At 39.2% G+C, this 15,969-nt stretch overlaps 2 protein-coding genes across 2 annotated transcripts; both read right to left on the reverse strand.

Moving 5' to 3' along the window:
- Positions 1–1,370: 1,370 nt before the first annotated feature.
- On the reverse strand, positions 1,371–5,445 carry LOC101523370 (myelin P2 protein). The gene is made up of 4 exons (XM_004588076.2): positions 5,214–5,445; positions 3,136–3,308; positions 2,834–2,935; positions 1,371–1,895 (listed from the first exon to the last, which is right to left on the reverse strand). The coding sequence occupies exons 1-4, from the start codon at positions 5,284–5,286 to the stop codon at positions 1,845–1,847; spliced, it is 399 nt and encodes a 132-aa protein (XP_004588133.1). The 5' UTR covers positions 5,287–5,445; the 3' UTR covers positions 1,371–1,844.
- Positions 5,446–10,933: 5,488 nt separating this feature from the next.
- Positions 10,934–15,969, reverse strand: FABP9 (fatty acid binding protein 9). The gene is made up of 4 exons (XM_004588077.2): positions 15,897–15,969; positions 13,090–13,262; positions 11,194–11,295; positions 10,934–11,029 (listed from the first exon to the last, which is right to left on the reverse strand). Exons 1-4 carry the CDS (start codon positions 15,967–15,969, stop codon positions 10,979–10,981), a joined length of 399 nt encoding a protein of 132 aa, XP_004588134.2. The 3' UTR covers positions 10,934–10,978.

Below are 15,969 nucleotides of genomic sequence, written 5' to 3' on the forward strand. Positions count from 1 at the left end.
ATGACATTAGACAGCAGCAGCAGCCAAGTACTGGAGATCATGGGTTCACACTGTGTGTGCAGATCTTTCTTGTCCTGCATACTTGGCCCGATAGTTTGCATGTTACTTTTGGAACTATGTCTTGGACACAGAATATTCAAGTATACAAATTTAAGTACACATAAATGCAAGTTTATCTTACACATATGCATGCATGTGAACAAATATGCATGATTTACAAAATGTGAATTTGTATCAATTCCATTCTAAACCCACATAGTTCTTTCTTATTTTTCTGAATCTATGTTTTTCAGTTCCTCCTTTCTTGGTAAGCATCCTAGTTCCCACCAACATCAGCATATTTTCTCAGTTACATAGTACATCTTAAATAGTTTCACTATTGCTAGCCTATGAAAAATTATTGGACCCTATAGAACTGAATGGTTATCAAAAATAAAGGAATTCGTATGTCCACCAAAGATCTTAAGCAAGAATATTGATAATAGCTTTATTCATAGTAGACAAAATTAAAAACAACTGTTTTTAACAGAAGAAAGTATACATAAATTATGATTTATCCATGAGATATAATACTACTTGACAATAACAAAAGAACATACTACTACCGTTATGTGTAACAATGTGGATGAATTTCAAACACATTTTGTTAAATTTAAAAAGGCAAACATAAAAACATGCTACGTGGTTCCATATATATGACCAGGTAGAATTCATCTGAAGTGACAGAAACTAAATCACTACTGTATTTGGTGAAAGTGGTACTGAGCAAGACATTGACTGGGAAGGGACATGAGAGAACTTTCCAGGATTTGAGGACATGTTTCATATGTTGACTGAATGTCAGTTACAAGGTGCATACATTCACAACAAATTCAGTCTTACCCTTAATGCCTGTACATTTCAACATCTATAAATTTCCCTTCAGTTTAAAAGGCTTTGCTGGAGCAGAGTCTACCATGTTTAGCCACGACTAGAACTCTTTTATTTATTTATTTTTATTCATTTTAAAGCCAAAGCAATAGAGAGAAAAAGAGGGAGAAAGAGAGAGAAAGAAAAGAGGGGAATAGGAACAAAGGAGGAGAAAAAATAAAGAGAAGGAAAAAAGAAAGAAGGAAGGAAGGAAGGAAGGAAGGAAGGAAGGAAGGAAGGAAAGAAGGAAGGAAGGAAGAAAAGAGAGAAAGAGAGAGAGAGAGAAATGTCCTGCACCCACTGATTCACTCTTCAAATGCCTACCACAGCTGAGGTTGAGCGAGGCTAAAGCCAGGAATCTAGGATTTGACCTGGGACTCCCGTGTTAGTGGCGGGAACCTAAATGCTTGGGCCATCAGCTTCTGCCTCTGAGGCTATACATTAGCAGAAAACATGAGTGGGGACTCCAGCTCAGTTGCTGCATGTGAAATATTAACATCCCAAGAGGGCTCTGTACCAGAACTCCTCAATGTCAAACAGCAGTTGCTTCATTTCTGATCCTCCTCCCTCTGAACTTTCGTAGCCCCTGATTCTATTTGTTATACTGATCAACATTTTTATTTCCTTTTATTAGCCTATTTCCTTTTTGTTATTTCAAGTAGACACCATAGGTTATAACTTGGTAGCTAATTAAATAACATCATCAATTATTTAACTTTGGCTATTATATATACTTTGATATAGTAAAGACATACATACAAATTGAAAATGCTTATTAATACTGAACTATGAGTTAATTCTCAGTTTAGGCCTTTGCCTATTTGACACTTTAAAACAAAGCAAAAACAAATAAGCAAACTGCAATATGGTCAAGGCTTGTCAATGACTCCCAACATTAAAGGATCAAATATCACTTCAATGAGGAAGCAGTTCACTCAGACTTTCTCATAGATTCTGGTGCAGACAACGCCCTTTATCTTACATTCCTTAAAAAGAGGGAGAGAGACATGAAATTCAAATCAGACAACAATTACTTTGTAACAAAAATTGAATAAACTTATAACATTAAATATATAAGGAATAAAGTATCAGCAGGTAATTCAGAGTCAGGAGTGTTGAAATAAAAGCAGTTTTAAAATTAATCCATGATTTTTTTAAAAAAACAAGAGTTTTTTATAAAGTAGGAAGTTGCATGCTTTGAGATTTACTCAAAGAATGCTTTTCAAAACTACACGTAATGTTTCAGTATACAAATTCCTTTTTTTCTTGTGCCTCAAGAGATTTGAATCTGAGCCCTCTAATTGGAGTCTGTTCTTCATGTAGATTTATTGTGCAACACAGGCTAGACTCACTAAACAGAAACATTCAGATCCTTACACACCTCTGTTTATGGTCAATGCTAGCAAACATAGAGCCTTAATTTTCCATTAGAAGCCATCTCATAGATCTTTGGTGATAATTCTTATCAATTGGCCAGAAAAAGTACTTTTCCAACAGCTTATAGTGTGTTACTGGCATGGTTTAGTTTAAGTTACTGTGAATTCTTCAAACAAACAAACCAACCCTGTATTTCTACAACTTTCCACAGCTGAGTCTTACAAGGTGTATATTACTTTTAAACGTGAGACCTACATTCTCCTTCATGAGTCCAAACTGATGGCAATTATGCATTCACTCTGTAACTTTACTACCATTTTTTTCAGTATTGTTATTGCTAAAACCTTGGCCCAGTACTTTAAGATGGATATTTTATGGTTTAAGTGTTCTTCATGCATTTTTAAATGGATTTGAAACGATGGCTTCATTTTTAACCATTATTATCCATTTGTAATTTTTATCCACTTGTATTTTAAGTATATTTTGAAAAAAGTAATTAATTTGCTTATGCAGTATTATTTCTGTCTTGAGAAAGAGTGATTCTTACCACAACCATTTTCCCATCCACAAGCTTCCTCTTTATGGTTGTCTCTTTGCCGTCCCATTTCTGCACATGGTTCAAGGAGCCTCTCTCCAGGGTTATGACACTCTACAAAGACAAGTTCATGTTCCTGATTTTCCTGACCTAGGTTAATTAAAGAAGCAGTTCATGCAGTCTTTTTATCATAGAGGTCTCACGAGGAGCATTCCTTTTCAACACATGGAGTCTACCCTTTTAAACACTTGCAGGAGTCATCCTATCTGAAGCAATTAATGAGAACAAGTTAGAAGCTAAACATTAAGGATTACCTTGGTTCTCCTGTTGTCAGCTGTGGTTTCTTCAAATTCCTGGCCTAGCTTGAAGGAGATCTCTGTATTTTTAAAGGCACTCTCAGTTCGTATAGTCATGATATCCCCTTTCTTGCTGATGATCACATTGGGTTTGGCCAAATTTCCCAGTTTTCTGGTGGCTAACCCCACACCTGAAAATCCAGATAGTGTTAGATTATGTTGATCAAGAGAAAGCCCCTGAGGAGACTCAGGCCACCAGGTGCATAGAGAGTAAGGAGTTCCTTTACAACTAAAGCCCCCTCTCACATTTCCCCCACGGCTGGAACTCAAATACTTCAGATTTTATTATTGCAAAAGTGATGTCTTCCAATTTTAACATGTGCAAATATGCAGCTTAAATAAAGAAAACTGTCCACTTATGCCATGCCCAATCTTATTCCCCACTGAAAATCATTAATTACAGATTTATATGAATTAACATAGATACTATAATTTGTACTACAAATATTAATTTATTTTAAAACAAAACTGGAATATATATATATATGCTGTTTCATTTTATTTTTCTGTTAGTAACATATTACAATAATAGAGAATAATTCCCTTCATATCCTTAATAGAATCTCAACTCCGAAAGTTTGAGGCTCTAAATTAATCCATTAGGAAAAATATATCAATGTATCTTCAATATCCGTACCACTACAAATGATTGCAGGCAAATATAGCAATTTTTTAAAAACTCTTCTTTGCTTAAAGTACAAATTTAAATTACTCCCTTAGTTTCATTCTTACTACTGAAACTATAGCCATATATAAAATAGATGAAAAAAAGAAATGTCAAATAAGAATCGCATTAAAGAAAAAGTTGTCTCTTAAGGCTCCTATAGAAAGTGCTAAGACTTTGATTTATTTTTCTCTACTTAAAAAATCCTTTGATATCCAAGTCTCTGTCTATATTAAATAAGAGGTGAAGAGTTACATCTAATAGACTATGAACTGCACTCTTTCTCCCAATTCTGATTGCTTTTCTATTATATGATTTATGATAGTTTTTCACAAGTCCGCATTCACCACTGCCCCATGTGCTTCACTTATTCTTCAAATTTGAAAGCAGTGGAATGAGAATCCCTTTTTGATACTTTTGGAATTTTGATTCTTCTTTGATACAAAATGAAGTTAACAAGTGTAGCCAACTTACAGAGTGATTTATCTTATTATTCCCATAGTTTTCCAGGCAACAATAGCATGATTTTGCTTGTTAAGTCTAACACTATGATGTTTTATTAAAGCTTTCTCAACAGATAGGCAGATGTGCAGGCAGCCTGTGGCACCTGACATCCCACTCCACTATACTTACGTTACTCTGGAAATTTCCAGACTATTACCATCTACTGTGTATATGTGTATTTTTATATATATATATATATATATACTTTAATATCTTATATATATAATATTTGGATAGACCATAGAAGAAAGTTTCAACTAATGCCCAGGTTTCCCATCTCCATTCATTGCTATAACTCCTGGGAAGTTCCTGGTGTTTGGATAACTGAATTTCAATCTACTGCCACAATCTTAACTGCTTTTCTTTTAGTCACAGTCTTATTCTTTGAACTTGCCAGCTTAGGAAAAATTTTTGTTTCTAAAATTCCATGTATGTACATGATTATATAATAATAGATAACCTCAATATAGGTAAACATTAAAATGTTAAATGATAATTTTTGATGTCTTTAATATATTTAACTACTTATTTGAAAAGCATTTTAATTTCTATAAAACTAACTTTCAGGAAAGCCAGAGGATGGGTTAACTAAGCTTTGATGATTTCTTTTGAATCTGCAACCAAAGACCTGTTGGTACAAGATCACCTTGGAAATGAGACATCTAAGTTATTCTAAATCCTATTAAAATTGTCACAAACAAAATGCAAATATAGTATCTGAATAATCAAACACAGTTAACCCTGAAAAAGATTACACTGCAAGCTGAATAAACTATCCCAGAGACCAGACAAGGTGTCAGAAGGAAATGTCACGTAGATGTCTTAAAACAGGATTTTCCCAACCGGAACAAGAAAGACCACTTCTTACCCAGAGCTTTCATGTAATCATCAAAATGCTCACTGGAGACAAGCTTCCAGGTGCCTAGAAATTTGTTGCTCATAGTAATGGATGAGAGCGAGCTCCACTCAGTTCCAGCTGTGGCCCAGGAGGCTCTGATGTGATGTGCAGGCCTCAGAAGCGTCTTTTTAAAGAAGTCCAGAGCATGTGACTCTCACAAAGACCCAATGGGGAAAGGCAGTGTCAGGTCTGGGCAGTGAATGGCTCTTCAATCACTAGCTGTCCATCTATCAGAAGAAAAGAAAACTCCACATATTGTTTCCTTTTGTCCCCAAAACGTAAAAAAAAAAGAAAGAAAAAAGAAAAAAAAAGAATGAGAGGATTATTTGAAACTTCACCAAAACATTTAACCCATCTTAGATTTAGGAGCGTGCTTAGGTCTTTAACGCCTTGGAAAAGATTCTGTGGCTTTGAGATTGGAGTGAATGTGCGCACGTGTGTGTGCGCGCCGAGGCATCTCTGTCATTCTCAATCCTGAGTCTGCACAATGAAGGATTCTTACTGAAGGGGAAGAAAGAAATGTCCATGAGCATTGTAATAACAGTCTCAACTATGCTGTGGGAGAGAAATGCAGGGGAGCAGTGTGAGGAAGTATTGATAGGTAAAGGAGGTTTGACATAGTTCACATATCCCAGGCAGGGGGAGTAGGCACACAATGGGATCCGTCTGTTACAGTGGAGCACAGAAATGGTATTCATGTGGTAGGACTAGAAGCTGCGCCATAGAAGGCTCTTTGACAACAGTAAAGATTAAAAAACAAACAACTTGTGTCTTAACTAAGCAGGTTCTTAGTTACTATAACAACTCTGTGTTTAAGTCATTTAAAACTAAACGCACAGTTCTCTAAACAGAGGATTTTTAAAAATAAAACATAGTATTAATGGATATGGGGAGCTCCCTACAGGTCAGTCTTCGGGTTAAGTGCTGGATACAGCTGATCTCATTTAATCCTCTCAGTGGCTCCACGAGTTAGATACTTCTACTATAGCAGTCTTACCAGAGAGGGGAATGAGCCCAGGAGGTTAAGTAGCGTTGTCCCCCTCCCCCAGTGCCTAGGCCCTGGACCGCCACCTCACCCAGCTCTTCCTAGGCTGTACATTGCACAGCAGCCATGGACAATGAGGAGGCAACATTGGTAACATTGTAAATAACAACAGTTTTCATTATTTTCTCCAAAGTCTTCAGAGGTGAAAAATCAAGAGATTCATGATAAAGTTTCATTCCAAAGCCCCAGTGTATGAGCAGGCAGGGGAGGGAGGAGTAGGGGCAAGTGCAAGGCCATTTTTTAGTGAAAAGTGCTGCTCTTGGAAAAGTCTAATTGTTGCCATACCTTTTCCTGGCAAGTTTTTCATGTTCCCATTAATTCTGATGGTGACGCAACTAATACTACCAAGTTTAACACATTCGGTATATCCACTGAAGCCTTGACTCCGTGTGAGAAGAACAATGTGTGATTATTCACGGAGCATCCTGAGGTAGAACATCATGCGTGCACATGGCAGGTAATGGTGAAACATTTGTTCACTGAATGAACAAAATGCAAGATTTCCTACTTTCATCACGGATTTGGTTCACAATGACCAAAAACTTATAAAAGCATCCAAAGTTGTGTTAATGATCAATAATATTGTCTTATTAAAATTTCCTCTTTCATCTCCCATCTCGGCCTTCTCTTTCTTCTCATTTTCATACATGCTGGAGGCCAGCACAAAGGTAGTGGCATCATCTGAAAGTGTGAAAATGGGTTGGAACACCTGTTCCTTCACTTCCTCAGCAGTAAAAGCAGATGATCCTTTTCACACTAGGAATGTGCAAATGAGATGATTTCAAGATTCATGGTACACTCTCTGCCTTGCACGCGTGCTTCTGGGGTATCTTTCAGAGGGCATTTTTGGCCTACTTTCCATATCTAGCCCCCTTTCCTATTTCAGATAAGCATCTCCCTGTAAGTTTAATAGTGCTTGGATTAACGTTGCTTTCTTAATGCTAATCATTCCTTGTAACTTTCTCCCTACCAGTGGATGTTAATATTTTGGTTACTATGGTGACAGTTGCACTGTGCTGTCCCAGAGGCAGTTAATAGCTTCCCTTTTGTTGAATGGCAATAAAGAGCAAGAAGCAGCAGTTTGCGATTCCTCAAAGCAAAACAATTAGCTCTGTTTTCTGCTAGAAGCTAACATGCAGGGCCTCTTTTTCAAAGGTTAGTTTCAGATTCCACATCATTATTTCTAATTAAACACCTGAGAATTGGAGTTATCCTTTGGGGAGGGAATAAAGGACAGGATTTCTCGTTTCTACTTTCCTTTCTTTCCATTAAGGCACATACTGAACTTTCAACAATGCTCCTACCCCATTTGTATATCCACTTACAAAAAAGCTGATTTTTATACCTCCCAAGTATTATTAACACTTGCAAATGGCTTTCAGGTAGGTTGTGCTTTTAGACAGGCACAGAGAGAGCCATTTAGGATTCAGTCATCTACCCCTGGATTTCTGATGAGAGAAAAGAATCCTTTTCAAACAAACCTCTCGCAAAACACAGTGGAACAAGTGTGTATCTAGTATATTTCATATGAATTAAATATGAGCTTATAAAAGTTCAAATGATTTTTCTAACCATGTGCTATTCCACTAGCCTGCTTTGCTGCCAGTCCACTTTGTCTCTTTGATTATGTCTTCTAATTTTTCCCAACAAATGAGAGAAAATGTAGCTTACAGTTGAATTTTATTTAGAGATCCTACTGAGCAAACTACTTCAGACAATCAACTAGACTCATCTTAAACTGTCTTTTATGCATGTCAGTCCAAAATTTTATATCCTTAAAACCCGGGTTTATAGTTAAATTCCAGCTTGTCACGTGTTCACGGCTACGCATGTACCGTAAAAAGGAAATCTCTGAAGTTTCACCCTGAAGCAGAGTAACAACAGTTACTGCAGGAAACCATCGAGTCGGTAACTCAAACCAGAAGTTCAGTTTTTGTTTGAGGTCCAGTTCAGTGTGAACTCTCTTGGTCTTCGGGCAGTTGTCTTTCATGAGGTGACCCATGGGCTTTGGAACATATTTCTTGTGCCTGCTCAGAGTATGACCTCCAAGCAGGCAGGTAAAAGCTGCAACTTAACTAGCCTGACTCAAAAGGGGCACATTGCTCTTCCATTCGGAGTCTGATGTAATATGCTGTCACAGGTCCTTGGAAATAGAAGACAGTGGAGTGCCATGCCCAGCTGGCAGACTCCTCCCACGCCCCATACTGTATGGATGGGCGACTTCAGCTTCCAGCTGGTAATTAACCATCTCTGTCATAATGGCATTTCAATGATGGTACACAGAATCCTAGCCTTAGGCCTTCATGCAAAAGGGTGGAATGTGAGTGTGTGAATTTGGAGTAAGTGGGCATGTCTTTGTTCTTTACAAAATAAACCCGAACCCTTTTTGCCTGCTCATGTACCCCAAAGCGCATCTCTGAACAGCTGCTTCACTCCCTTGCTCCGAACTTACCGCTGCTCAACTGCTCTTCCCTGGCTTTGCTCACATTTAGTGCACACACCCGGAAAAGCCTATCATGTATGTTGTTCCTATTCCACATCCACTTGCTTTATAATCTGTGAGGGGCATCCAGGAAAAATGAAATGACCCAAGGGATTTACAGAGAATGAAAGAAAGATAGATGTCTTCCATCTGTTGGTTCCCTCCTCAAATGGCCACAGTAGCTACAGCTGATCTGATGCCAGGATCCCGAGGCCTCTTTCAGGTTTCCCACATGGGTGCAGGATCCTGAGGACTTGGACCGTGCTCCACTGCTTTTCCAGGCCATAATCAGAGAGCTGGATTGGATGTGGAGCATATGGGGTGCTAGCATTGCAGATAGAGGCTTTGCCTACTTTGCCACAGCACTCACCCACTTCTTTATTTCAAATCTTGTTGGAATGTAAATAAATAACAACTTTTGTGGACAAACTCCATGTAATGAAAAATTTTATTACCTTTTTCTTTTACGAAGAACTGTGAACTCCATGCCAAATTCACGGCTATTTTCAAAAATCTAATACAGCATGGGTTAACCGGAAGTCACCAAGGAAGAACTTGTTAAATGAGTGAGCTACTTTTTGTTTTCTTCAGGACCAGTGTATTTGATACTACCTCAACATGCAAGGTTTTTTTTTTTTTTTCTCAGCCAGGTTATTGAACGTTGAGCTATAAAATTCTCAAGAAGAGAAAGATCTTGATACATGAGAATTGTGTTGTTCTTTTCTTACCTGTGCATCTGAAAAGACAAAGATTTAAACAAGACAGTACCTAAAGTTCTTTAGAATAATCTCTCCTTCCTAGCAGTTGTGAATCTTTGCTACAAGGTGTGTGCGACACAACTGTCGGTTCCAGCTTGCTTGCAGAAAGTGGTTATAAAGGGGCTAGTTCCTCTTCCCTTTGCCTAGGTGCCTCCCCAAGGGCTCTGGAGGTAAATGTGGTGGGGCTACAAGGTGTATGTACTTGAGTTCTTTGGGAAGGAGAAGGACAAGTCCTGTGGCCATGTGGCAGCTGGAGGTCAGCACCAGGTCCTCACTTTTGGTACACCGCTGAATGCTCAGAGCTTTTCAGGGCTTCATCTGACAGCCTCGTTCCTTTTCTTGGCCTGGGAGTCAGGCCATACCCCAACCCCATGCTTCCATTATCCTTCAGTTTCACCCTTGCTAAGCTGATCCTAAGGACCATAGATTCTCTACAACAGTGCCAGTTTAGACCTACTGTCCAGATAAAATCCTTAATAGTGCTTCTTCTCATTTTTAATTTCTCACTCACTTTAGATGACTCATTGCATGCTTGTTTTACTCTAGTGCACTTTAAACATGACTCCTAGGACTTGTGACTGACTACTGTCAATTTTTCCATTTAAGGCGTAACACAGTCCCCCCTCTTTCTCTTTTTCCTCTTCCCCTGGAATACAAATGCCTTCAGATTTGTAAACTCTATCCTTTAATTTTATTTCCACAGGTCTGCTTTGTTTTAAGCACTGAGAGCACCTATTTCTAACAACACCATTTGGCAAAACCATCAGAGGCCTTGTACACCTTAAGCAATTATATTCTTACTGGAAATTTTTAAATTCAGGGCTGCACTTAATAAAACATCATTCTGCAATGCCTATGTTGTAAACTGTACTGACAGATGCTGTAGCCTGGTATGTCAAATGGATTTATGAAGAAGTGAAGTAACAACTGTTCTGAATGTTTTTTCTATAGCAACTTAATCACAATGTATGGTATTTTGACTTGATTTTGTACTCTGTCATATATCAATATTCAATATAACCACTTTAAGCAGAGCCAGATTTTGTAAAGAGGAAAATCAGCAAGGTTGATTTTGGGGCATCTGTACTGCCTAAAATAAACTTCAATGATACCAACATATCTTTGGAGATCACATGAATTTCCACATTGCTTTGATAGAATGCTTAAGTCTGAGTAGAACGGATTCATTGGCAGGAACTCAAGGACTGTGCAAGCCATGTGAACAGCGGAGGGAGGGTGTTGTTACAATCACAGCTTAGAAAGTAGCTTCTTACTTCTCCAGTGGTTCGGACTATTCCTAACTTCTTTATAAAAGAACTCCAAAAGCACACTTAGTTTGATGCTTTTAATGAATAAATCAAGATTGGAATTTTTGGAAATCACCAGCCTTGATTCTTCAAGCACCAGTTTCCTGTTAACAAACAAGTTCTTGTTGATGTGGGTCTCTTCTTCACACCTTTTCATAGATTCTAGTGCTGACAATATTATTCATGGTACAATCCTAAAAGCAGAGATGATCAGAGCTCATCAGTTACATAGTTTTTCAGTCCCTGTCTATTTATCCCCAAACCAAACCCTAAATTTACAGTACAGATCAATCTGGAAGATTAAAAGGCATGCAAACAAATAGAAGCACATAAAAATTTCCATTTAGAGAAAACTCACCACTACCATCTTTCCATCTACAATTTTTCGTTTGATTGTTGTTTCTTTGCCAAGCCATTTTTGGACATGAATCATGGAGCCACCATCTAATGTTACTATGCTCTAAAATGCAAAAAAAGAAATTAGTTAGAAGTAATAGTTCACCACTTTATTAAGATTTTACTTTTTAAATTGACTTATTTATCTGAAAGTCAGAGTTACAGGGATTGTCACGATAGCTCAGTGGCTAAATACTAGCATTCAAAGCACCGGATCCCACAGAGATGCCAACTCATGTCCCGACTGCTCCACTTCCCATTCAGCTCCATGTTTGTGGCCTGGGAAAGCAGTACAGAATGTCCCAAGGCCTTGGGACCCTGTGCCTTCACGGGAGACCCCAAAGAAGCTCCTGGCTCCTGGTTTTTGAGTTCCAGCCATTGTGGCCACTTGCAGAGTGAGCCAACAGAATGAAGATCTTTCTGTCTCTCATTCTCTCTGTAGATCAGCCTTTCCAATAAAAATAAATAAATCTTTAAAAAAAAAGAAAAGGAGAGAAAAAGAAAGAAAATCAGAGTTAAAGAGAGACAAGGGAGAGACCAAGAATGAGAAAGAGATCTTCCATCCACTGGTTCACTCCCCAGAGAGCCACAAAAATAAGAAATGAGCCAGGCTGAAGCCTGGACTCAGGAGCTTTATCCACTTCTCCCATGTGGATGTCAAGAGCCCAAAACTTATGCCATCTTCTGCTGCCTTCCCCAGGCCATTAGAAAGGAACTGGCTCAAAAATAGAGCGACTGGGACACAAACGGGGACCCCTATGGGATGCTGCTGTTGCAAGCAGTGGTTTAACCTGTTATGGTCACAATGTTATGGTCACTGCAAGACTAGACATTTTTTAAATGTATTTTTTTGAAATGTTTCGCCACCATTCTTGATTAACTTGAGAATTTCATAAGAGACTATTTGGTTAATGCTATCTCCCAGGCCTATAATACCTGGGCTATCTGTGCTTAATTGTTCCCTTCCATATGATGTTTCATATAATGACTCAGTACTGTGGATTGAATGTTGAGCATGCCCTAAGACCCAGTGTTAAAGGCTTGGGGCTCTTGGGAGTCAGTGGAACCTTTAAGAGGAGGGTCCTAAAGGAGGTTCTTAGGGAAATGTGGAATGCCTTTGGAAAGTAATTGATGACCTCTTGAGTTTTCATGAGAGTATTGCTACAAAAGCCTGACTTAGGCCCCATCTGCTCTTTTTGTATGTTGGAGGTGTGACCTTCTGCTCCCATCTGTGTCCTCATCAGAGATGCCACAGCTGCGGCCCTCATCAGAGATCAAACCACTGGCATCCACCCATTTTGTTCTTGAACATCCACCACAACTGTGAGTTAATGAATGCTTGTTTCGAGTATTTTGCTGTGGTGATGCAAAGCTGACCATTACAAACAGAGATTAGAAGAAGAATGAAAATAATTTGAATTTTGACAGCCCTGTGCTAACCAACAGAGTAATTAACTAAATAACTGACTTTACAGACATGCAAATACTAACAAAGCAAGCCCAAACTCACACGTGAACCAAATTATACTCCAAAATCATGTCTAAGCACTTTTTGTTTTCCTCTTTCTTTCTTTCATGTCTTTCTCTTTTCTTTCTTTCCTCCTTTCCTTCCTTCTTCCTCCCTCCATCCCTTCTTCCTTTCCCCTCCCCTTCCTCTCCTTCCCTCTTCTTCCCTTCCTCTCCCTCTTCCGTCCTTCGCCTCCTTTCCCCTTCCCCTCCCCTTGCCTTCTCTTTCTTCCCTTCCCTTCCTTACTCCCTCCTTGTTTGCCCCCTCCTGCTTTGTTTCCTTCCCTCCTTTCCTACACACACTCTCTCTCTTCTCCGTGTGGACCATTGAACAGCAAGGTTTGGTTCTGACCTTTACTTTGCGATTGTCTGCTGTCGTTTCATCAAATTCTACCCCCAGCTTGAAGGAGATGTCCGTGTTCTTGAAGGGACTCTCAGTTCTGATGCTCACCGTTTCCCCACTGACACTAATGCTGACACTCGGCTTCACTAACCCAGCTGCATTTCGGGCTTCAATGCTCATTCCTGTAAGAGGGAGAAAGCAACACATCTTGTTAAGATAAGGAGCAGTGTTGGGCCCAGCGGCATGGCCTAATGGCTAAAGTGCTCGCCTTGAACACGCCGAGATCCCATATGGGTGCCGGTTCTAATCCCGGCAGCTCCACTTCCCATCCAGCTCCCTGCTTGTGGCCTGGGAAAGCAGTCGAGGACGGCCCTAAGGTTTGGTACCTTGCACCTGCGTGGAGACCTGGAAGAGGTTCCAGGTTCCCAGCTTCGGATCGGTGCAGCACTGGCCGTTGTGGTCACTTGGGGAGTGAATCATTGGACGGAAGATCTTCCTCTCTGTCTCTCCTCCTCTCTGTATATCTGACTTTGCAATAAAAATAAATAAATCTTTCTTTTAAAAAGATAAGGAGCAGTGTCAATCATTTTGGAAAGCATTTTCAAAGGATGCCCAGCTTTCCCATTGAAGTATTGGGTATTACATGGTAACTTCTTTCATGCTTGATTGAACCAGGTCCTCTGAATCTTCACATGTATGTCATAGTTCCACTTAACATTTTGAATAGTTAAATTCACTTTCTGAGACTACTGGGTTTCTCTAAGACATCCATTTGTGTGGTGTATTTCATGCACTTGGAAGCAGTCATTTTGCCTCATAGGATGTTTTAACAGTACAGGGTGGTTTGTTGTAGAGCCTGGCCCTACTGTTCAGGTTGGGAGTTTTCCAGTGTCAAACTTGATTACTGCAATAGCCATAATAGCTGGCTCTTTTCCTCTCTCTCTCTCATGATGTTGAACTCTATTTCACATTTAGATCACGGGAATGATGTCATGTGTCCTGATGCAGAGAAGCACAGGAGACCGACCCATGAAGCACTAAGAAAAATGGAGTGGGTAAAAACTGCACTCTAGATTTGCCTCCTCCTAGCTTGGGCACATTATTTACCTTTCTAAAGATTTACTCACTTGTTCATTTGAAAGGCAGAGCAAGAGACAAAAGGAGAAATAGAGAGAGTGTGTGCCTTTCCACATGTTGGTTCACTCCCCAGTTGGCTGCAGCAGCTAGGTCTGCGATCCAGGGGCCCTATCTGGATCTCCCACATGGTGGCAGAAGCTCCAGTCCTTGGGCCACCTTCCCCTGCTCTCTTAGGCACATCAGCATCAGGGACTTGAACTGGCCTTCCAGTTTGGGATATCAGGTTGTACACAGTGGCTTAAACTGCTGCACAACAATGCTGGCACCTTTCTCCAGCCTTTAATATGTGGATCATTGGTACTTACCTGACAGGTATGTGAGAAAACTAAAACAGCTCAGCATGGCACTGACGCATTGTAAGTGCTTAGCAGTTGCTTCTTGTGTCCTGCTCAAATCTAGCTGCCAATAAACACAACAGTCTAAACCTTAAGTTTCTTAAGTACCAACAAATTTAAAAAAAAAAAAAAAAGCGAAGTTCATGAACCTCTGAAATGAGAGGGAAACCTGCTTTATTACTACCTGCGAAAAAATTTTTCGACTGAGAAAAGGGACAAATGTTACATTTGGATGTACTTTGACATCTTGTTATGAGGAATAAAGCATCATTGCTTCATTACTGGAATGAGCACACATATGAACAGTTGCAAACATGCATTGGCCATTTCAATCAAGTTTAAAGAAAATAAACATTTTTTTATCTTATATACTGGTATGCTTTATTATCTCAAGGGAGGTTTCTCATAATTAAATATGAGAAATATAAGATAATTATTATTTTCTAGTATTGCTTTTAAAAGCTCAGCTATTATAGGCCCCATCTTTGTATTTAATATTTACCATGCAACTGGGATTAAAGGATGGGAAGGATTTTTACTTCTTTATACAATAGTGAGCTATTTGATGAACAAAAATGTTTACTCCCCATGAAAATTCAAGATTCCTCAATTAGTATTTTTAAATATCTTCTGCATGTATATAAACTCTAAAAGTTAACCGATAGGAAATTTGAGTTTTTGTTATTACTCTTCTAAAGTAAAAAGAAAAAGCTTGAAACAAATTTAGTGAGTTAGTTGGTAAATTTAACGATGCACAGTGATTACTGTATTTGAAATGGGAAATAGCTGTTTAGTTAAATGGACCTTGAGAGCTTGTTTGGAGGTTCTAGCAGGGGAGCGCAGCTACTCGTATACCCTTGACCGAAGACCGGTCCTCCTCTAGCGGGTATGGTCGTCCTCTTCGACCGAGCGCGCAGCTTCGGGAGGGACGCACATGGAGCGGTGAGGGAGGAAGGGGACACCCGCCTAGCCAGCCAGATCAGCTGAATCAACCCTGGTGATCAATGGGGTGACAGATGTCGCAGCCAGATCGCCCTCACATCCAGTTTTTAGTTAAATGATAAAACCGATCAGAAACTCTACCTAGAGGTTAAGTTAAAGAGATTTCAAAATGAATAAATGGACTCCAGTTATGTCTAGAAAGAAGCATTTGTGGGCCTAGTATGTTAAGAGATAATCATTACTACTAATAATGAAAACGGAAAGTAGATAATAAAAATCTGTTTATCTCACAAGAATATTTCCAGTTTTATAAAAGAAAAAATTATAAGAAAAGCAATTATAAAATGCAAGCCCAATCATGTCACCAAATGCTTTCTCAAATCTTATAATGGTATTGCTTACCCAGTTCTTTCATGTAATCCTCAAAATTTTCACTGGAGACCAGCTTCCAGGTTCCCAAAAAAGGCTCAACCAT

Source organism: Ochotona princeps, chromosome 9 (genome assembly GCF_030435755.1).
Source record: "Ochotona princeps isolate mOchPri1 chromosome 9, mOchPri1.hap1, whole genome shotgun sequence".
NCBI classification, from domain to species: domain Eukaryota; kingdom Metazoa; phylum Chordata; class Mammalia; order Lagomorpha; family Ochotonidae; genus Ochotona; species Ochotona princeps.

Excerpts from the sequence above, each read along its gene's own strand:
- FABP9 (XM_004588077.2), bottom strand. The coding sequence starts at position 15,969 with ATGGTTGAGCCTTTTTTGGGAACCTGGAAGCTGGTCTCCAGTGAAAAT. Across the intron at positions 11,296-13,089 it reads CAGACAATCGCAAAGTAAAG|AGCATAGTAACATTAGATGG; the intron begins GTCAGAACCAAA and ends TTTGCATTTTAG. Across the intron at positions 11,030-11,193 it reads TAGATGGAAAGATGGTAGTG|GATTGTACCATGAATAATAT; the intron begins GTGAGTTTTCTC and ends CTCTGCTTTTAG.
- LOC101523370 (XM_004588076.2), bottom strand. The coding sequence starts at position 5,286 with ATGAGCAACAAATTTCTAGGCACCTGGAAGCTTGTCTCCAGTGAGCAT. Across the intron at positions 2,936-3,135 it reads CTGACAACAGGAGAACCAAG|AGTGTCATAACCCTGGAGAG; the intron begins GTAATCCTTAAT and ends TTGTCTTTGTAG. Across the intron at positions 1,896-2,833 it reads TGGATGGGAAAATGGTTGTG|GAATGTAAGATAAAGGGCGT; the intron begins GTAAGAATCACT and ends CCTCTTTTTAAG.